The sequence below is a fragment of the Primulina huaijiensis genome, chromosome 15 (assembly GCF_012295235.1).
Source record: "Primulina huaijiensis isolate GDHJ02 chromosome 15, ASM1229523v2, whole genome shotgun sequence".
Lineage (NCBI taxonomy): Eukaryota > Viridiplantae > Streptophyta > Magnoliopsida > Lamiales > Gesneriaceae > Primulina > Primulina huaijiensis.
This window is the reverse complement of record NC_133320.1, coordinates 10,966,325-10,989,991: the sequence shown is the minus strand read 5'-3', so window position 1 is coordinate 10,989,991 and position 23,667 is coordinate 10,966,325. Positions and strand designations below refer to the sequence as shown.

Here is a 23,667-nt window from a genome sequence, read left to right as displayed (position 1 = left end):
ACTGGGTGAAACAACTGAACTGACCGGTAACTGGCGACCGGGCCGGTAACTGGCGACCGGACTTAAGCATGATAGTAAAGTGACCACAAGCAATATCGCATAAATCTCAAAATGAATATTTGCACGTAATATAATTAACTAACATAATTAAATATNGCAGGGCGCTGCCAGAACCAAAATCTCACCCCAGGTGTAAAATGACCATTTTACCCTTGGAAACCCAAAAATTATCGTTTCAACCCTGAACCTATAAAATTATCCCGAAGCTTACCAAACTCCTTAAAAATGTCCCAAAACATATTTAAAAGTGTTCTTAAACGTAAACTCGAGCCCAAATCCAGAGCTTAATCTATTCGTTTTAAAACGCGGACCGATTTCCCGGTTTTAACCCGAATCGGCTCGAAACTTAATCAAATGATTCCCAACTATTTACCATACCTATTACACGCCTAAAAGACCCTAAAATCACCAAAAATCAGACCCTTAACTTTCGAATAAAGCCCTGAAGAGCTGCTGGAGAATTCGGCACTTTCCTATTCCACCTACCTAAATGCACTACTTGCCATGTTTCGCACCTAGCCCAAACACCGATGGTTCCAGCCTTGGTTCGAGCCCTCCTAGAACACCCTAGGACCCTCTTGGACCTACTGCACCCACGCCATCAGCCCCATGCATCAGCAGGAGGGCACCCGACCGCTACACTCCTCTCAACGCCAACCGAACCCAAATCGCTCATGAGCCCCACGAGACCAGCAGCGTTTGTACATTTCCAGACCATGGTTCAGACCCACCAGGGTCTATCCAAGATCTAGAATCGCCTTTGAACCACCAGCCTGAGCCTATCCCCAGATCTGAACCAAGACAGCGAACACCCTCACTGATACGCCCCTCGACCCTTCGCTGCACTCTCTAGAATCTTACACCAACCCTGTGACACTACAAACCAACTCTAAACCGTTCCTTAGCATCAACATAACAGCTGCCCCTTGCACGAAATTCAGAGAACGTGAGCAACATATAAAAGAAATGCATGCCATGGATGAAAACCGAAAAGAATCCTTCCTGCTCATGGACCGATCAGATAATTTCATGCATCTTACACACATCATATATATATATTACGTGAATGATGCAGAAAAGGTGATACAAAGCATGCCTTAAATGATGCACACGCGCGAGGGACCTGAAATGAAGGCTGGAGGAAATTCTTTGCAAGAACAAGTGGAAAAGCGATGGGGCCTTTAGCTGTAATTGATGAAAACGAGAGGTAGATGGTGCTCTGAATGGGATGTCGGCTGGTTGGGGGAACAAATGACTTGGTTTAGGGTTAAGGAGTGGTTTAGGTTATATAAATAATAATCAAATAGCTAATGGGCCTAACTTGTTTAATTAAAAGATTAAAAAGATCATTAAGCCCAATAAGCTTAAAAAAAGGCCCATTAAATTCAAACACACTCCCGAAAAATATTTTGTGTTAAAAAGATTTTGAAAAGATTAGTCGAACCATTAAAAAATCCCCCGATTCGATAAAATTTGCGTACCGTTAAAATTAAAATCATGCGGGTAAAATACCCAATAAAATCTCATTTTTGAAAAATACACTTAAAAACATTTTAACTTAATTTATAAAAATAAATCGTGTAATAAAATAACTTTCCTGAAATTTCTCTGGTCTCCGTTCCTCGATTGAGCGTGAAATGTATCTAGAAACCCTAATGCATGAACTTTTAAAATTTCATGAATTAAATCCTATCATGCAATAATAATGCATAAAATGCACAAAAATAATTAAACACAAATTAATGAAATAAACATGCATTTAATGCTTTTTTTTAAAAAAATTTAATTAAAATGCCAAGGAAATTCAATAACTTGCATGCATGGCAACTTTTTAAATTATATTTACTAACATGCTAAATTATCACTTCTTAAATAAGTCTTTATTAACTTATCTCAATACTCCATCTCCAGTCCGACCTCACTTATTTAACTGAAAAGGTGACAATTAAACTACTACGTAAAATAAATAAATTTAAAGAAAAGAATTTAAATACTCATGCAATAAAATCATTTTAATTTAAAATACTAGAATTATGCATGGCTTATACGTAGTCTAATTTACGGGTTCTACACACAATGAGCCTTGGCTACACCAGGCCCCATCTTAACCCTAACCCATCGTCCCTAGCCCCTACTGGACTACCTAGCTAGAGCCCATACTGAACCGTGAGTCCTTCACCCCTTCTGCAGAATTACCAACGTGGGTGTTTATGGGAAGAGTCCTAGGGTATATAAACTCCTCCCCTTCTACAGTCATCGAGTCCTAGGCGTGTTAGGACCCTTTCCAGCATCAAGCCACGTTCGGTACAGGCCCCTGCCCATGCCTTGGTCGAGCTCGATGCGTCTAGCCTTTGGCCGAGCCATCTTTGCCTCTTTCTTTTTTTTTTGAAACTTCCATGCAAACCTTTGGCGATTTTTCCCTTGCCTTCCCTCCGATTTCCAGCATGTTATTCCTTTAATATTTATCATGTTTTAACCATATTTCATGCATATAACCTCCTACGTTGGCAGCGTACTCGTTGGATTCAAAACGTTTTTCAAAAAATCGTAAAAACATCGCATTTTTGAAAATAAACGTTTTATCGTAAAAATAATCAAACACCTATTTTTTTTCATGCATAATATGATTTGTATGATATTTAAAAGGGTTTAGAAAACGTGCATTTGCGTTTATAACTCTCGAATATACGATCGTTGGCAAGGGTGCGACGTTGGACGACCGGACGATGTAGAACACAAGCTTTCTTCTTCCTCCTTATTTTCGAAAATTGTTTGGTGTGTGAAAGGTGAATTACGGCTACTAATGGTGATGAAATTATGGTGATAAAAGACCTAGGGCACTTATTTATAAATAAATTAACATGTTAATGGTCTTTGGTTTTGGGCTTGCAAGTTTAAGGATAATTAGGCCTTCTTTAAATAATTAAATTGGGCCCAATAACACTTAATTAATTAAATAATAAAAGCTTATAAAATTAGTTTTCCATAATTCGAACTCAAATATTTTTAGGAAATTTTAAATCATATTAGGAAGCATTGCCATTATTTAATAAAAATAAATATTCTTGTCTTGATCGTCCTCGATCTCTTTTCCCTTGCTTATTATCGAATATTCGGGTAAAATCTTTAATTTCAAGTAATTATGTCATATTATCATTTAATCATTCAATCATACATTTAATCATATAATAAATATCATTTAAGCATTTAAAAGTAATTAAATAAAACAATTAAGTAATTAAAATAATTTGCATGCATGCGAATTATGTAGGTTGGTTTTTCGGACGTTACATGTAAGATCCAACATTAAGACAACGTAAACTAACTGCATGCAAATCTAGGGAATATGAAAAAAATGGTTAATTAATTGATTTTAATTACTAAATTGATTATGTGACGTTTTAGTAATTTTTCTACTCATATGCAAGAAACTGAAGTGGTCGGCCATCATCTTCAACATACTGAAGAACATGCTTAAGTCATCCAAACAGTCCAAAGACTTTGTAGTGCCTCTCAGCTATCTGCTGAAAACCAAAGGCTTGGTGGGGGAATCTTCTGAGAAGCTATCAAAGTTCAAGGTCTTCAATGACAAAAATATTCAGTTGCCAAAGCCAAAACTGGAAATATCTCTTGAACAATTTATCAAAGTGAAAAAAGATGTTGGGAAGCTGAAGAGGCTGCCAAATCAGTTAAGAAGACCAAGAAACCAATTCAGAAGAAGACAACCAAACGGAAACTGATTGTCAGTGAAATTGAATCAGAGAAGACTCCATCTCCCAAGATCATGAAAAAGCTCAGAACTCTGAAGACCAAAACAGTAGCTGTGTTGGAAACCATTACAGTTGAGAGACTAAGTTCTGGAGCTGAACATCCCATCGAGGCTACACCACTGAGGGCAATAGCAGTTAAGTCCTCAACTGAGGTTCAGTTACCTACGCCTGTTGTTCCATCCAAGAAGGTTATCACCGAATCTTGTGATAAACAAAAATCAAAAAGAGTCTAAGTTCCGTTAATCTCCATTGCTGCTCCTACTACTCTGCCTCCTGCAAGACCTAAAGGAGCGGTGATATGAGAAAGATTGGATGCTACAGAATCTGGATTGAGCATTTCTCATGTCCTGACTGATCCAAAAAGGAAGAGCAAGTTGATTGAAGAGCCCCGACCAACAAATCCGATTCAAACTCATATTGACATGATATGGAATAAGGTCAATGAGTTTTCTGAATCGAAGCTCAAAACGTACAACGAGTGAATCAGATTCAGAACTGAAATTTTTGCGGAGAAGTTGAAGAAGAAAGCAACGTTGTCTAAGTTTATTGCTTTAGAGAAGGTGGTTAAAGCTGCAACGATTGTTCAAGCAATAGAGAGAAGAAAGTACTTCTTTGATCAAGTGTGTGCCAAGAAATTAGCCCAGCTGTTTGCTCAGCTACGCCAAAACCTTGATCCTACCAGTCCAACTGCTTTCAATGACACAGCAGTTCACAATCAGCTGGACATGGATCTAAGAACATTACAAATGAAGATCAAGAGTTGGGAAATGGATCAAGAATTGATTATTCCAGTAGATCCACAAAGTCCTTCATCTGAAGAACCAGCTGAACAATCTACGCAACAAGAAATCTCCAAGGAACCAGTTGCTGCACAGACTGAACAAGCAACTACTCCTCCTTCTAAAGATGCAGAATCATCTCCTTCAGCTCCTCCAACTTCTATTACAGATCTTCAACTATATACTGATGTTGAGTTATCATTGGCCAATATCGATGAAGTCATTCAATCAGATGCCACTAACATTCAGCAGAATCTCTTATTTACAGAAGCAGTTGAAGAACCGATTCTATCAGAACAACCAGCCACGGAGGCTGTTTTGCAATCGACTGAAGAACCAGTTCAGTCGGCTGCCACGACTGAACAAGATGTTCTAGCTGAAACTGAAGAATTTCAGCTGCACGAAAAATCATTTGAAGAAATGTAAGTTGAAACACAGACTACAGTGCCAGTTGTTCAATTAGCTGATGAACCAACTACAGTGTCAGTTGTGCCAACAACTGCAGAGCTAACAACTGAAGTGCCAACCACTGTATTAGCTGATGAACCGACTGAAGAACTTATATCTGTTTCAGTTGAACAACCAACTGAAGAGCTTTCAAGCTCAACTGCTGTTCAAAATTCATCTCTTCTTCCAGAACCTCAACAAGAGAAAATGACAGAAGATGTAGAACCCGTAAATTAGACTACGTATAAGCCATGCATAATTATAGTATTTTAAATTAAAATTATTTTTTTATTGCATGAGTATTTAAATTCTTTTCTTTAAATTTATTTATTTTACGTAGTAGTTTAATTGTCACCTTTTCAGTTAAATAAGTGAGGCCGGATTGGAGATGGAGTATTGAGATAAGTTAATAAAGACTTATTTAAGAAGTGGTAATTTAGAATGTTAGTAAATATAATTTAAAAAGTTGGCATGCATGCAAGTTATTGAATTTCCTTGACATTTTAATTAATTTTTTTAAAGCATTAAATGTATGTTTATTTCATTAAATTGTGTTTAATTATTTTTATGCATTTTATGCATAATTCATGCATGATAGGATTTAATTCATGAAATTTTAAAAGTTCACGCATTAGGATTTCTAGGTGCATTTCACNTTTGGGATTTAATGGGCCTACTTTCAAATTTATTGGGCTTAATTAACTTTCAAACTTTTAATGGTTATTTTAAAGCCCATTATCTATTATTTACCTATTTAATTACTATCTAAAGTGCTCATTAACCTAAACCTAAACCCACCACAGCCGACACCCCATTAGAATTTCAGAGCCATCGGTTTCATCACCCCACAGCTGCATGGTTCGGCGTTGGCTTGTGTTGGCAAGAAAACTTCATCCGGGTCTCCATTTGCATCGTTCTTGTCTCCAAATCATCAGGCACGCCCGTATCCTTATTTCTGCATCATTTACGTCATATACATGCTGTTGTATGTTTTATGTGTGCGTAAATTCCGATCCAGTCATGTACAAGGAAGCTTTTCGGCTTTTGTTCAAGCACATGCATCATTGGTTCACTACTCACGTTTTTCATGTTGTGGCGCAAGGGTGCTGTTAGCTACTGCTGGTAAGGAATGTTTACGTCCAGGTTATGATGTTAAAAGGGCTGGAGTTCGGTGGAAAGTCGAAGTCTAGCGGTGTTGTTGAGGACGAGGGGTGTGTCTAGTTCGGTTGCATCGGGAGAGGCTAGATCGTGGATGTGAGGACTTCAGCTATGCACGGGTCAACCCTGGCCCTGGACCAGACCCTGGTGGGGCTGATCCATGGCTTAGTGTGGCTCGAACACGGCGGGAGTTAAGGGAGAAGTGGATCGTTGTAGCTCGAGTCGGGTAAGACGCGTTGACGGTTTTCTTTGGGCATTTTCGTGGCTCAGGCGTGTTAAGGTTTGCATAGGGCTGGGGCCGTGGTTCAAGTAGGCCCATTAGAGTCCTAAGTCGAGCAAGGAGGGATGGATGAGTGGCTGGAATGGTTGGTAGTAGGCTAGGACGTGAGTTTTTGGGAAAGGTGAAGGTAATGGTGTGCAAATAAGGAAGGGCCGAAATGTCTTGGAATTTTCTGAAATTCAGCCGTGAGCTTAAGGGGCTGGAATTGTTGGGTTCAGGAACATTATAGTGTTTTTAAGTTATGGTAAAAAGTTGAAAAAAAATTTGGTTGAGTTTCGGTTTGATTCGGGTTAAAACCGAGACCCCAGTCCAAGTGTTAAAACAATTCGGTTAAGTTATGAAATGAGCTCGAGTTTACATCTAGGAATGCTTATAAATATGTTTTGGGATATTTTAAGGAGTTTGGCAAGCTTCGGATCAAAATAATGAGTTTTGGAATTATTCAGAATTTAATCGGTGCATTAAACGTTAATTAAAGGATTAATTGAAATGCCTAGATTTAAGCTTAATAAAATTATGAAAAATTATATTTAAGCTCAAATAATTATTAGAAGTCTAAGTTTTTAATTTGGGAATTTTATGCTAAGGTTTGGATTAATTCGAGATTAAAACGCAGTAAAATGTTATAGTTAAATATTAATTTAGTAGTCATGGATTAAGCAAAATAAAAATATGAGAAAATTCTTGTAGGCTTAAATAATTATTTGGGACATGTTAGAGTCAATGGAATTAAGAAAAGGTAAAAAAAACGTGAAATTTTACGTCTAGGGGAAAAGCGGTAATTTTTGAGTTTCCAGGGGCAAAATGGTCATTTTACACCCGGAGTGAGATTTTAGTCCTAGCAGCGCCCTGAGCACAAATCATGATATTTTTAAATGTTCATGCATCATGTTTACGATTTTTTTCACTATTATAATAATTATGGTGCATGCTTGGTTTAAAGGAATTAAGAGAGAAAAGTGAGAAAGTGAAGAGCACTCCGTCTCCACCGCGCCGCGTCGTTATTTCGTTTGTTTTCTGTCAAAACAAACCAAGGCATGTTTATATCTTCTTTCACTCTTCAATCAAGCCATATAAGTATTTTAAATAGCGTAAGTACATGATTTTAATGCAAGAAGATCGAAATTATTCATATTTAATGATGTTATTTATTTATATCACGTGCAAAAATATTCATTTTGAGATTTATGCGATATTGCTTGTGGTCACTTTACTACATGGGATCATTATTAAATCAGGTCGCCAGTTACCGGTCCGGTCGTCAGTTACTGGTCAGTTCAGTTGTTTCACCCAGTATACTGTGGCAGGAGTCTGATCAGACGTACATTATTAAATCCGGTCACCAGTTACCGATCCAGTCGCCAGTTACCGGTCAGCTCAGTTCAGGGACCACTTGCGTAGACCATAATCTTACCAGAAAATTATTACAAGTTATTTCATTACAGGGCTCCAAGGAGCAAACATTTTCACTATGATATTTTCAGTTCAGTTATGCACGTACTATAATTACCATTGAAATGATATTTTACGTTACACTTCATTACATGATACTTTCACTTGCATGCGACTTTATTATTTATTTACTTGTTATTTACGATATATGCATGCTGAGTCTTTAGACTCACTAGACTTGATTGTTGTTGGTACTGTTGATGCCGGGACCGAGGGCGAGGATCAGTGAGCCAGCTCGAGTCGGCAGTAGTGGGACCCGAGGACCTCACTTTTCAGCATTTATTACTGTTATCGCTCAAACATTTTTATCTACCGTTGGATAAAATTTTTACAGTTATTTTTACAACATTAATTTCTTCCGCTGCTATTTTCAAACATGATACATTATTTAACAGTTTATTTTATGAACTGAATATTTCATTTAGTTTACAAAGAAAATTTTAAATTTTTCCGCAAATTTTCAAGTAAGGATTTTTAGGCCCTTACAGAAGATGTCTCAAAACAAATTACTGTTGCGACTGAATCTACATACAGAGCATTGATGATCTTCAATCAAGAAGACAAAGAGCAGGAACCAGAAACCTCTGGAGCCATGTCTCCGAAGATATCACTAGCTACTGAATCAATGATAGAAGACATTCAGTCCAATCTCCTCAATTTGAGTTCATCCATTTCTGACATCAAGTCAACCCAGCTACTGCACACATTGAAGATTGACTCTTTCAAAGAGAATACTATGAAGAGTTTACAACAAGTCACAAAGGATGTGACTTTACTATTCATCTAGTTAGATCAATTAAAGAAGGACCGAATGACAATTCAAGCTCATTACCAAGCTCAAGAAGTGTTCACAAATCGCATGGAATTTTTCCAGAATGTGGTCACAAAGAGAATAGATTTGCTGCAGGACCATATAGTGCATGCATTATCTAATGTCACTTTAGAAGTTCGGGCCTTATCTAATAGGGTTGACAAGTTTGACAAAAAAAGAGGAAGAAGAAGAAGACAAAAGAGATCAGTAGAAGCAATCAAAGAAGAGAACCAGTCAACAAACTGATCAAGAACCAGCTAAAAGAGCAAAGTAATAGAAGATCAGTTAGAAGACAGTCTTTATTCTTATTCAGTTGAAGAATTTGGCAGATTTTGTATTTTAGTCAGTTTAGGAGAGTTATTTCATTCTTTGTACGAATCTGTACATTGAAAGAGTTGACAATAAAGATTATTTTATCTACATAAATAGTTTAGTTGATCAATTCGTATTTTTCTAAGTTTTGTCAAACACCTAAAATGGAGAAATTGTTTAAAACTGAATTTCGGTTGTTTGACAAATTGAGCTTAACCTATCGAACAACTGATCAAGATAACTGAAAGAAACTGATCTAAAAGCACGCAAACTATCGGTTGCCTAACTGAAAATTAATACACAGAATATCAACGGAAACTGAACCTATCTGACTGAATTTGTAGTCAACTGGATGATCAGTTGGGAACTGATCAGTTAAACTACAATCAAGTGAGAGCAATCAGTTTATCCTTTCAGATTTGTCACAACTTTTAATGAAACATCTACTGAGAAATATGCCATTTAAAAATTTATCGTAAACATTCGACGAAGAAAATATTGTAATGTAAAAATTGCCAACTCGGCCCCCAATCATGCATGAATAAAACAAAACAAGTAAAATCCTGAAAATCAACAGTGTATCATAAAAACGTATAAAATCAATCATGTCTACTCAAAGCTCATAAAAACGTGATGTGCGGAAAAGTGTGGTGCTCGGGTCATGCACGCACATCCAGTCCTGCCAACTCAGAGTTCGGCACCTCCTGTCCCCTCAAAACATGCCCACCTGCATCACACACGCCTGGTGAGTCTAAAGACTCAACACACCTGTACCAGAAATAACAAGTACATATAATAGCACACAGCAGTGAAAATATACTGTAATCAACATACCTTTCATGCATTTTAAAAGCGTAAACGTAAACATGTCATATAATATCATAACGTGTCAAAACTTGTCTCATCATATCATCATATACGTATACATTTTCTTTAATCCAATTCAGTTCATTAGTTGTGATTTTCGTATCAGCTCTATCGTATCAGCTCTATTCGATGGATCCATCTATGCATAACCACGGTATCAGGCGACGGGGACATCAGCGAGACTCTCACCAGTCAATTGAGCCTTGGCCTATCATATCGTCATATCATGTCAATGGAAATACGATCGTCGGGCTCCCTCTGGGGCTTTCTCTCGTAAACGGGCTCCCTCTGGGGCCTTTTCCCTCACGATATCTCCAATCATATCTGTAAAGGCCCGTATTTCGTATTCATATTTTAGCGGAATTATTAAAAATTTTCTAAATAAATAATTATATTGCCTCATTTATAAAATAAACATGTAAATAATCTGCCTCATTTATAAAATAAACATGTAAATAATCTTAACTTTAAATTAACAGCGGAAGCAAATATTGTTTTCAAACAACAACTTAAAAATATATCCAACGTATTAAAACTGAGATTGAACATAAGAAAATGCATAAACTAAAACATGAGGTCCTCGGGTTCCTACTACCGCTGCCTCAAGCCAACTCAATGGTCTCCGCCCTCGGCCTCGGCCTCATCAGTACCTACAACAATCAAGTCTAGTGAGTCTAAAGACTCAATATGTATATATCGTGAATAACAAATAAATATATCATAAAATCGCATGCAACGTAAAAATATGGTATCGTAAAGCGTACAGTGAAATTCGTATCATGAATAATTATAACTACGTGCATATATGAAAATCATACGTAAAAGCTTTGCTCATTAGAGCTCTGTCATATCATATCATAATTTTCTGGTAGAGATAATGTTTCTAAGCAAGTGGCCCATAACATAACGTGAGCGCCTGATCAGACTAAACCACAGTATACTGGGCGGTAGAGATCACCACAGCCCTTGGACTGGATATCCGTACCCATACGTAATCGTAAACCGGTCGTAAGTCACCGGGTGGAGAGGTCCTCGGTTGCGCATACCAACTTCCAAACCCATAACATAAGTTGGCCACAAGACATATCGCATATATCTCAAAAATAAACATTTTATATTTTTATGCACGTAATATAATTATAATCTTGTTTTTACCGAATGAGTTGGATCGCTCCCAGGCTTGCTGCAACCTAATTCTAATATGTGACACATGCAAATAATTTTATTTTGACCAAAATTTGACAATCGAACCAAAAACGAGACGATTATGACTAACAATTTAATTTTTCATTCATGGCTTCGTACCAACCCGAACCAACATTAAACCGACGTTTAACCATGATTAAAATACCCCTAATATATGAAAAATATTCATAATAATAGTTGTACACGAAAATTGGTGAATGGAATCCAAAAACATAAAACACTCTTTTGAGAGTCATTTTGGCACATTGCACCGTAAATTCTCGTACGACCTCTAATCTCAACCGAATCACAAACGGCCAAAAACATGAGTTTTCTAACTCATTAAGGTATTGTCCAGTCTAAGGCCATGGGCTAAAAGCCAACCAAGAACTCAAACAAGCACAAAAACCAAAACTGAAAGTTGCTGTAAAAATACAGCAGTAGCAGCTTGTGTGTTTGTGGTGTAAACTCTGAAATTTAATGACAATTGGCTTGAACCACCGACCCAAGACTCTTACCAACATCCTAAGGCATGACTTGAACCATGGCTAAGGGCTAAAAGCCAGCCACAACCAAAGCCAACACCTAGGATAAAATCAAGCTCTTACCGAGAACACCCAATCTGTGCAGTGGGATGTCTTGCGTTGTTTTGATGTCTAGTGTTGTTTGAACCATGTCTATGGGTTAGATGTCAACCATAATCCAAACAACACACCAAAACCGAAGTGTACTCACCCAAAAATTCAGAATTTTGAAAAACTGTGGGACGTATGCTATGTTGCTGTAAAAATCTGATAAGCCGTGAACCAACAATGGAAAGAATGACTTGGTCACGTCCTAGACATGATAAGGGAGGGTTCTAACCGTGGCTACAGTCCCTAGGACAGCCAAGATTCAAACACACACCCTAAACACTCAAATGACCAAAACCGTGCCTCATTTTTGCACCTAAAGGAAAGTTGCTGTCATTTCTTGGTTTGTGCGTGTATGGATATAACCCAATGAACCATCAACACCATAACACACTCTAACTAATGCCTAGAAGCAGCCATGTGTGCCTGGAACCGAGCAGCTCCCTGTAAGCAACAAAACACACCAAAACGTGAAGCACATAGCATAGGGCCGATAAGCTTTGTACAGATTTTTGAATGCTTACTGTCAAAATTTCGTTTTGCCTTATAAATCCTGAGCATGTAATGTTTTAAATTATCTATAGGACTTGATTGAAGAGAAAAGAAACCATATATACATTCCTGGAATTTGTTTTGACCAAAAACAAATCAATACGACGAATACGAGCGGCGGAACGGAGTTGGATTTCTCTTCTTTGTTTTCTGCAGCTATTCACGATTACAGGTGCTTATTCCTTCTGATATTTTTGAGTAAATGGGAGAAGAAAGACTAGGTAATGAAGATGAATGATATTAGAGGTGTTAAATGAGTCATGAATTACATTGAGGTGGGGGTTACAAGTGAAGAAGTTGAATAGATTTGAATTGTTTCTCCTTCTCCTAGCTGCCGTTGGTTTATTCCTCCTTCCTTGCCATAACTTCACGTTGGTTTGCTGGGATAATTAGTTGAGGAAAATTAAGGTGAATTATTGTGTTTGACTTATTCATAATTGGTGATTTAAAAGTGGGAAATGAATATACTATAAAGTCATTTAGGAGTGAGTTGTATAGATGATTACCACGCATTTGAAATGGGAAGGTTGAACCGAAAGCTATCAACAAATTTGCATGGTATAACATTGATTAAATCTTGTATTTTAAATTCTTAATGTTTTAAATACCCATTATACATTTTAGTGAATTAACACATTAATTTAAATTAATCTCTTGCATGACCTTGCATGGATTCAAATTTAAGTATTTAAATACTATGTTTAATTTCTTAAATATATTATAACTAAATTAATTTATCCCCATTTGTTTACATATTTTAATTTAAGCTTTAATTAAATATTAACCTAAAGAACTTATTTAATAACTTAGCTCTAATTAATTTAATAAATCCTAAAACATTCTTTTTCTTTAAATTAAATTATTTCTTGACTTAAATTAAATTTAAGAATATTTTTCTTATTATTAATCTTATCTCTAATCTCCAAACTCCGGTCCGGNTTCATCACTTATCAAAATCATGCATATACGTAAATTTTCTTTAAAATCAAGCATGCAACGTATTTTCATAATTTCATAAAAATCATATTCATGATGCATAAACATTTAAAAGCATGATAAACTTGTGCTCGGGGCGCTGCCAGGACAAAAATCTCGACTCGGGTGCAAAATGACCATTTTGCCCCTGTAAACCCAAAATGACCATTTTACCCCTGGACTTCAACATTCCTACCCGAAGCTTACCAAACACCTTAAAACATCCCAAAACATATTAAAAAATATTTCTTAGACATAAACTCGAGCCTGTTTCAAAACTTAATCGATTCGTTTTAAAACTTGGACCGGGGTCTCGGTTTTAACCCAAATCAACCCGAAACTTAACCAAATTTTTCCCAACTTGAAATATGACTTAAACCTAGATGACCAGCCTATAAACAACCCATTCCAGACCACTTACAAACCACAAAACAAGCCCAAAGTTTGCTGAAAATATGCAGCGTATGCACACAATTTTCACAGCTTGAGCGATTTTACAATAAAAATCATATCTCCCTCATTTCTTATCAAAAAATTACGAATTTCCTATTGAATTGAATATAACATAGAGTGCTACAAATCATATGTTGAACACATTTCCATAAAACCAACAAATAAGTTGCAGGATTTGAAATAACAGAGGGTGATGGGTTTTGAGACACATAAATTCCACAGCTTGAGAGACTTTATAATAAAAATCATATCTCCCTCGTTTGTTATTAGAAAATTACGAATTTGCTATCGAATCAAAGATAACAGCGAGTGATACAAATCATATGTTGGACACATTTCCAGAAAACCAACCAATAATTCGCATAATTTTAAATAACAGAGGGTGATGGGTTTTGAGACACAGAAATTTCACAGTTTGATCGAATTTACGATAAAAATCATATCTTCCTCGTTTCTTATCAAAAAATTATGAATTTGCTGTCAAATCTAAGATAACAGAGAGTGCTACAAATCATATGTTGAACAAAGTTCTAGAAAACCAACCAATAAGTCGCAAAATTTGAAATAACAGAGGGTGATGGGTTTTGACACACATAAATTCCACAGCTTTAGCGACTTTACAATAAAAATCATATCTCCATCGTTTCTTATCAAAAAATTGCGAATTTGCTATTGAATCGAAGATAATAGAGAGTGCTACAAATCATATGTTGAACACATTTCCAGAAAACGAATCAATAAGTCGCAGAAGTTGAAATAACAGAGGGTGACGGGTTTTGAGACACAGAAATTCCACAGCTTGAGCGACTTTACGATAAAAATAATATCTCCCTCGTTTCTTATCAGAAAGTTACGAATTTGCTATTGAATCGAAGATAACAGAAAGCGCTACAAAGCATATGTTGAACACATTTCCTCAAAACCAACCAATAAATCGCAGAATTTGAAATAACAGAAGGTGACATGTTTTGAGACACAGAAATTCCATAGCTTGAGAGACTTTACGATAAAAACCATATTTCCCTCGTTTCTTATCAGAAAATTATGAATTGGCTATCGAATCGAATATAACAGAGAGTGATACAAATCATATGTTGAACACATTTCCAGAAAACCAACCAATAAGTCGCAGAATTTTAAATAACCGAGGGTGACGGGTTTTGTGCCACACTTCAACAAAAAAATCGATCGACCCTCAACTTAACCCATCTAACCATTGACTTTAGCCTATTGACACCCTCTCACATCATGTATAGCCCTTAGAAACAAAAAAATCCTGCAGCCCCTTGCACAACACAAAGAAACGTGTGATTCATGCAAGGAAATTCGAATTTTTCATGTCAAACCTTTCACAAAACGTAACCACAAGAAAGATCGAAAGATGAACATGCATAATCGTGTATTTCAGTATATATATAGTGTGAGTGAAGAGAAAACGAGATACAAGCATGCCTTGATGTATTTTACGCAAGAAGGTCGAAGAAACGAGCGTCGGGGAATTGCCGGAGGAACTTTTCTTGAAAGAAATGGCTATGGCCGAAGGTTGCTGCCCTTGTTGCTGAAACCCATGTGAGAAGAGTTGCTGATGAAGGGGGTGGTCGGCTGATTATAGTGGGATTTAGGTTGGGGAGTGTTTAGGGTAGTCATTAAATAGAAATAAAATGTGAGGATTAAAAGGGTTTTGAGCCCATGAAGCTTAAAAGTAGGCTCATTAAGTCTAAACACACTTCCAAAAAATATTTCGGTTAAGTAAGTTTTTGAAAATATTGTCTGAGCCCTCAAAAAGTCCCCCGAATGGTTAAAATTTGTGTACCAAATAAAAATATGCTCTGAAAGGTAAAAATACCCAACAAAACCCATTTATTGAAAAATACATTTAAAACACCTTATTTTGATTAATAAAAATTACTCATGTACTTAAAATAATTTTCTTGATAATTCCCCGGTCACCGATCCTCGTTCGAGCGCGAAATTCAACTAGAAACACTAATACGTGAAATTTTAAAATAATCATGAAATGAACCCTACTCATGACATAACCATGCATTAAATCCATTAAAACAATTTAATAAAATACAAAAGAAATTTAATAACTTACATGCATATGGTTCACGTGGACCTTCAAATTTTTGAGACGTTACAGTTAAAGCAGCTAAACACGTTATCAGTTAAGGATGTAACTATCAACCAACAGATGGTACAAAAACAAGACTGCAAATTTTAGTGGGAACGTTGTATTTAAGCAATACAACAGTGTACAATTGTCAGAAAAATATTGAATTGGCAATCAACGGATTTAAAGTTTCAAAACATATTCAATGTTACCGTTAAAAGCAAATACTATAAATAGTCGAGGAGTTCAGCCGAGGAAAGAACTTTTTGCGCATATTCATTCCAAGTTAATTCAAATTCAAGCTTTCAAAGAACAGTTATAAAAGCTCACACTTATCTGAAAAATCCATAGTTTTCATGCTATCTTTCGAGCTGAAGTATTAGCACATCTATTTGTTACATTTGATCTTATGAGATCAGTTGTGCTAAGAAAAAAAATCAGTTAGTTACTGATAAATTTGTAAAGATACTAAGAGTTTCAGTTTGGCATTGTTAAGTCCAAAACTGAAGTGGATCTGTACAAGAGTTTGTATTTAATCAAAGTCTTTTAGTGAATTTATCTTTCAGATAGAAGTGGTGACGTATGAGTGTTTGAAATCTCCGAACATCCATAAATTTCTATCTATTTATTTTGTCATTCAGTTTATTTCTGCATTTTCACCAGTTAACTGATTGACATCGACAAAACAAGATTCCCGATATTAATTTATCACTAAACTGACTCATCGATCGAAAAAGGAGAAAAGTTTTCGAATGTTTATTCAATCCTCCTTCTAAACAGTTCATCTCCTCCCCAACCGATCCTATCATATCAACTTCACAAAAATATGTTATTTAAAAAATGTCAATAAATCTCTGATACGAATAAACCCCTTATTTTATTTTTTTATTTTTGGAGCAATATCTACGAGCACTAACTCTCCGACTCGAATCAAATCCGGAACTTTAAAAGTCGTAACTAGACCCAGATTTGGCATTCGAGAGATTCTGAGTTCTTCAAAACGGAAATATAACTAATCATCACTATGGGAAACAGGACTATGATGAATGCGTCTGATGGTAAAATCGATATTGCGAAATATGCAACTTAAAATATAGCTAAACATTTCAAAACGAAACCAGGTGCCATAGTTATATGATACTGTAGTTTTTCCCTATGATGATTCAGAAATACTGTAGTTTCATGGACAGGCCAACCAAGTGCAGCAGCAGAAGAAAAATAAAACCATTATATTCAGATTTCTATCCCCTTCATGTTTTTGACAGTTACTAACAAAGACAGGGTAACTACTCAGACAAGTCATCCTCAACTCCGCTAAAATGATCACCATCTGTGTCCTGCACGACCCTATGCAGACGACCAGCATTGCCCCTTTTGTTTCTCGAAGGTAAAGTACTGGCCTTTGAACCTACAATGTCCTGCCAATCACAAAAACAATAAGCCCAGAGTCGATAGCTTCCCCCCGGGTATAAGATGGTAAAATAAATAAATGCACCCCTTCGTCTCTCAATTCCATGGCAGCAACAGTTGATCTCCTCCTTATGGTCACAGATTTCGGCACAGGAAAATGCTCCACCTCCTCGCTTGACTTTCCATCTTTCGCTCTCTTTTTCCTAAGAACAAGCTTTGTAGGAAGCGGCTAAATGCAGATCACGAGTTACTACAAGGATAAGAATGAACAGCAGAAATCAAAGGCTTCGCTTGAAAACAAGACTCACCAAGTATTTGGCATCTGATTCTCCAAACACCACAAGATAAGTTGAGGGATCCTGGACATTTTCGCCTAGTACCTGCCAGGAATGAACATGATATGATATGATAGGTAGCTTCAGTAAAGTGAATCAAAATAACTCTACATCACAAAACATACATCCCAGTGATACTCCCGGACCCATGAATATGAGATATCTTCTTCTTCATCATACACATCCTTCTCGAGCTGCAACAATAAACGAAAAAAAATGCCAAATTAACTTTGGCAAAAATCACATCAAAAACTCGTCTTAACTTGACCAACTATTCTACCTCATCAATTGATGGGACCATATATGCCAAAAATTTATCGGATTTCCCTGCATCCTTGCTTGAAGCAACATAACTTTTCATAATAGCCTGAAAAGTTGAGAAAAATAAACACCAATTCTTAAATTCTTCATTCGGAATATATGTAGTTGAAACAAAATATTTTCTCGAACATCTAAAACATCTAGATATATTAGAAATATATAAAGTAGATGTGTGCTAAAAATATGCTGCACAATGCCACATATCAATCAATGTAGAACAGGTCAAAGCTTTTGATAAAAGCTAAAGATGGAACAGAAACGGTAAAAAAGCAGTAGTAGCACAAAGCCTCGTAATGAGAGGAAGACTTGAGCTCCCAAATTCCTAAATTTATCCAATATACACATAGCAAATGCAACGATTAGGCGAACTCTATGATAGTAGTACAGAAGAAAAAATAGTAGTGAAATTAAGGGGGGAGCAACCTTATTTAGCCTATGGCATGATGCATTCATTAAGTAAAAACTAATCATTACTCACTCTAGATTCATGCTCCTCACGAATTGCTGCACTTAATTTGCTGTAGATTTCTGAATCAGCTGTTGGGGCGCTATCGAAATTTGCAACCACAAACTGGTCATCATACCTGGAAAAATTACAACATCAACACATAAGCTTCTGGTTTACAAATAATGCTTTATGATTAGATACAAAAATAAACCACATTAAATGAAATAAAAAAGAAGAAAAAAAGGACAATTGACAAGCAACCAGCTACAAGATGTGTTAGATAGTTGAAAAACAAGATTAAATAAAAGGATAAAAAAAACTACACCTCTCAAAATATGGAAAAAGAGGAAGAACTTTTAATGGTTTTAGTTTGGGATTCACTGCATGAACAGGGGGAGTCCTGCACGCTTCAAATGAACCCACAATATCATGGATTTGCCTTTCCCTGAAACAAAGGCAAAATAAATCATCGAGATAAGAGCTTCAAAAATTCTACAGATAAGAAGGGATGAAAATAATCACTAACCGACTATTGAGATTGTCCATCAGGTTTCTCCCTCGAGATTCTCGCAATTCCTTTGCTTGTTTTTCAGACAGAGACTGCAAAAGCATAATCATTTATCCACACTTTCAAGTTTCAGCAGAGTCCACCGTACCGTTAGTGAGCCAAGAGTAAAATAGTACCTGCTTTGTTGATTCGATGCTGAGCGGAGATATATACTGAGTTTTGACCAACCAAGAAACACCTTTGTCAGTAGGCCTCTCTTTCTTTTTAAGGCCATCTAACTTAATTGGGGTTATAGGTTCATCATCACGCAACAATTCCTCATCCTCTGGATCAAGGGGTATTCTTGGACCTTTGGGAGGACTAATCAACAAAATGGATGAGAAAGTCAGATAATGTGTCATGGTAATGGAGAAACTGGATGAGAGGCAGAATAATTTTACTTGTATACGCTCAGATCAAGAAGGTCGAGCGGTATCCCAAGGTCTGGTTCAATGTGAAGCTGAGGCTTCCAATTTTTCTCCAAAGATGTAATCTGATATCTACAGTATCTGTAGGTTCAAACCATAAGTTATATGTAAAATTTTGTACAAGAGGAATGCAAGGACAGCCCCATTAGCTTTGCTGCCTAATTAATTGCTTATGAGTGGAGGTGTATTCAATTAAGGAACATGTACAAGGAGTAGATAACCAAATCATTTTTTGTCTCCAATAAATATAATGCTTCAATACACACTAAATGGGAAACATATGACCTTCAAGGAACAGCTGACCATCATTCATACAGGCCTAACATAGGCCAAGAAAATGAAAATTCAAACAGGGGACGTGTAATTACGATGTTTCTCTGTCTTCTCACACAAATTAGAAAGAGGCAGCAGACAAAAGGAATATGACAAACTTCAATATCAACATAAGATAGGGCAGCTGAAAAATGAACATAAACATTGTTTTCTCTTCTCCCTACTGACATTTAATTACATAAGTTCAGCCAAATCAAACTTTAATCATCTATATGGCAGGGACAGTCCAACTCTGATCTGGAAAACATAAAACACAAAGTAAAGAAATTAAAAGGCTCTGTAAAACGTCTAACTGAGCCCCACTAAAATTTAATCTTCCAAAGAGACTCTTTCTTTTTGGTACTTCACAATTTTTTGCAGTTTCTTGTGGTTCATATGAAGCTATGAGCTTCAACACTGGGCTGGTTTTTGCATTGGCAAGTACATAAACAAGAAAGATTTAAACTGAAAGGAGGAAAAAGTAATATCAATAGTAGTTCTTTCATTGAAGGCATGGTAGTGTGAGGTCAACAGCTATGGTTGAACAACAAAACTAAATTTTTAACCATAGAAAATACTATCCATATATATCATGAACCGATGAAAAATGTGAATTATAGCAAACAAGATTCTATACCGATCTGGATCCCTTTTCAAAGGCAGAAGCTTAATCTTAGCTGATGGATCTGGCAGTTCATTACGAAACCTACAAATAGCACAAACTCAGAAGTGAATGTTCATCATAAAATGCGAAAAGGAAAAAAACTACCTTTTAAATCTCAACTCTTCTCAATTATTCATTCATGGTAGGAAAAATGCCAGATTTAGGGTAACCACAGAATGGATTCTTTTCCCCTTTGTGAAAAGCAGATACAACCCGAATTTCAAAATCAAAACCCTTTTAGTCCTTGTTCAACCATTTAAATTTATGTATCAACTTACAAGAAAACAATAACATCAAGAAGTGTGAATCAGTGATAAAAAAAAAAACATACCTAGAATCACACACAAAATCTGAAATCTTAAACTTCTTCCTCTCCGATGAAGAAGCCGTATGGCTTTTTTGTTTATCAGACATGATAAGATCTATTATGAGTAAAAATTTAGGGGTTTTCATCTACACATTATTTTATGTTGAGATATAGCGTTTGGATAACCTAAAATAATACAAATTGACCGATTCCTATCAAATAACTTAACTTTGTTCAGGACAAGGTGGTGGAAGAACGATACTGGGTGTGGAGTACGGGCATTTCCAAAAAGAACATTGGGAAAAAGCAAGAGAACACGAGTAAATTGGGGTACAAGGAACGACTGCAGTAGCATATATAGTGTGAGAAGGGCGAAACTGTATTTTCACCTGGCACAAAACAATCTCTTGAAATGATTGTAATACACGTACCTGTGTTAAAAGTCTGAGACAGAAATGGAATTATAAAGTATCACAAGAACTAGAACTACTACATAATTCCATTTAAAAAAATTCCAAATTTCAGGCAAATTAAAGACTTTGTAAGCCCGTATCGCAACTTAAATCAAACAACCCATTATCAGACTTCCAAATCCTATAAATAGATTGGCTAGTAAATTTCATTTGCCACTTGCTTCTAAACAGAAAGGTATGATAAATAATTCAGTCTCTAAAAATACTTGACCCATAATGTACTTGTGCTCTGGTGCACATTAACACACAATTAATTAATGTATCACAAAATGTTCCACGCATTAGCCTGCCATGGATGTTTTATAAGATGTCACAAATCAATATAACATATCTGGTTATGTTCCACGCATTAGCCTGCCATGGATGTTTTATAAGATGTCACAAATCAATATAACATATCTGGTTCCTTAGATGGCATATCAATTAAATGTTCAACTACCAAATGAAGACTAAATGAAATGTACATGCATAAGTTAGATTATCAAAATCAAATATGCCATCAAGGCAAATCAATCCTCTGACCGTAGTCAATAATATGAGAAGATACAGATCACAGAAAAACTAATCGATCAAACTCCATAGCATGTCAATCTCTACAAAAGACAAGTAAACTATCATATGTTGGGAACGGTATAAACATAATCTGCATTGATTTGTGCGCACAATTATCGACCCTAATTGCACCAATTAACTCGCTAAAGAACTCATTGACAGGAAAACCGGCTGAACATACTCACTTCATCTTGCAGAGAAATGTTGTTGGTTTCTTCAGTCGGTTTTCAATTCGGTCACCACTTAACAAGGGAGTGCTCCTCCTGTCGCCCATATGTGATCCACTGATTGACCCATGGCCCTTTCCCCCAGGGGCCAATATTTGGGTCTTCTGCAGCAATTTATTCTGAGTCTCCCTCATATGCTGCTTGTGTTTCTCCTCTTGCTTTTGCTTTTCATACTCCTTCCTTTTCCTCAACCTTCTTTCCTCCTCTGTCTCAACCCTACCTGAACCCTGAGGATCGCTCAATTTTTTTGCATTTGGCGGTACTGGGGGCTTGTGGTCTTGCTTAAATGGAGCCCCAGAATGCCCATGCCTATTCTCCCTGTTCGTTCCTGCAGGGGGAATTCCAGAAGGTAATGGAGGAGGCGATAAGGGCTGCGATGGAGGTGGAGGCGGAGGAGGAGAGGACGGAAGAGGTGGGGGAGGCGGTGGCTGCAAAAGCTGAGGTTGATTGAAATGAGAGTGCTGAGAAGATGGGGGGTAGTACATTGGAGGAGCTGGGGTAGGATGTGGTGGCAATGGGGGCAGAGCAGGGTAAGAAGAAGATTCTGGCGGCGGTGGTGGTGGAGGATGATATTGAAATGGCTGTTGTTGCGGTGGCGGTGGCATCTGGTTTCGGGAGGGAGGGTTAAAATGATGTTGTGTTGATGAAGATCCATACCCTGAATGTTGGTAATTTGAGCTAGGGTTCGATAGAGAATAATTCTGACTGCAATTTGAACCCTCACTGCTGCTGTAAGGACCCCAATTCTGAGAGTACTGATTTCCACCAAGTGACGGTGGTGGAGCTGCTGAAGACTGCAGCGGGTTTTGATTTGGATGTGGAGGCGGCGGCGGTGGAACAAATGCCGACTGGGACGGCGGATGGAACGGCCTGTAAGAAGCCATACCCACCCTCTGCACACAATCTTGTCAGTACAAGGTACAACAGCACTGAATTTCAATTTATGATATGAACCCTAATTCACGTACAACAACACTTGGCCCTAAAAAATGAATTCACTTACCCTTTTCAATCAGAATTGGAGGAATAACTAAAGAAAGGCCATCCTTGGAATAGAGAGCAGATTTAAATTGAAATTCGAGGCTGGCTCTGACGGCTTAAAAACAACCCAACTGAAAGATCGAGAATATGAACAAGAGGGATGAATTTGAATCCCCAAAGAAGAGATTTTAATCTCAGAATTGGCTCAGATGATAAATGAATCTCGAATCCCCAATTCTGTATCAAAGAATACTAGCAGAGAAATACAAATAAAAAACCAATCAATCGAGGTGGTTAAATTCCCAGTTTAGTTTATCAGAATGAAAAATGCACACACAAAGATGCCATGAGTTTGCAGGGGTGTGTGTTTATTTGTTGGGTACAGAATTGAGAGTAATAGTTTGCAGGTAAAGATTGTATTTGTAGTAAACAGTGATTTTGTTTTGTGACGGCAATGAAAGACGGCTCTTTGACCTTGCACAGAAATACTTGGATATATATTGTTCCAACTGATATGAGACAACTAACACACCCTCCTCATGTCAGGAATGAACATCTTGAGTTTGAAGTTTACAAACGACCCAACTATGGGCAGAACGGGTGGTCCAACNGACTTGGATATATATTGTTCCAACTTACGTGGGACAACTAACACACCCTCCTCATGTCAGGAATTAACATCTTGAGCTTGAAGTTTACAAATGACCCAACTATGGGCAGAACGGGTGGTCCAACACATAACGGTGGAACATGAGCTCTGATACCATGTTAAGATTGGAACTTTGACCTAACTCAATCTCAAAAGCTAGCTCAAGA

The 23,667-nt window shown here is 36.9% G+C and overlaps 1 protein-coding gene across 3 annotated transcripts; it reads right to left on the bottom strand.

Moving 5' to 3' along the window:
- Nucleotides 1–16,929: 16,929 nt before the first annotated feature.
- Nucleotides 16,930–23,245, bottom strand: LOC140959033 (protein PAF1 homolog). 3 transcript variants are annotated; one of them, XM_073416742.1, is made up of 13 exons: nucleotides 22,874–23,245; nucleotides 21,829–22,774; nucleotides 20,285–20,353; nucleotides 19,309–19,416; nucleotides 19,045–19,228; nucleotides 18,887–18,960; nucleotides 18,686–18,805; nucleotides 18,391–18,496; nucleotides 17,872–17,958; nucleotides 17,717–17,785; nucleotides 17,565–17,636; nucleotides 17,342–17,485; nucleotides 16,930–17,264 (listed from the first exon to the last, which is right to left on the bottom strand). In XM_073416742.1, the coding sequence occupies exons 2-13, from the start codon at nucleotides 22,752–22,754 to the stop codon at nucleotides 17,133–17,135; spliced, it is 2,091 nt and encodes a 696-aa protein (XP_073272843.1). In that variant the 5' UTR covers nucleotides 22,755–22,774; nucleotides 22,874–23,245; the 3' UTR covers nucleotides 16,930–17,132. The 3 variants fall into 3 exon arrangements, with proteins under 3 accessions (XP_073272843.1, XP_073272842.1, XP_073272841.1); XM_073416741.1 differs by having other exon boundaries at nucleotides 21,829–22,763; XM_073416740.1 differs by having other exon boundaries at nucleotides 21,829–23,245.
- Between the last annotated feature and the right edge of the window lie 422 nt (nucleotides 23,246–23,667).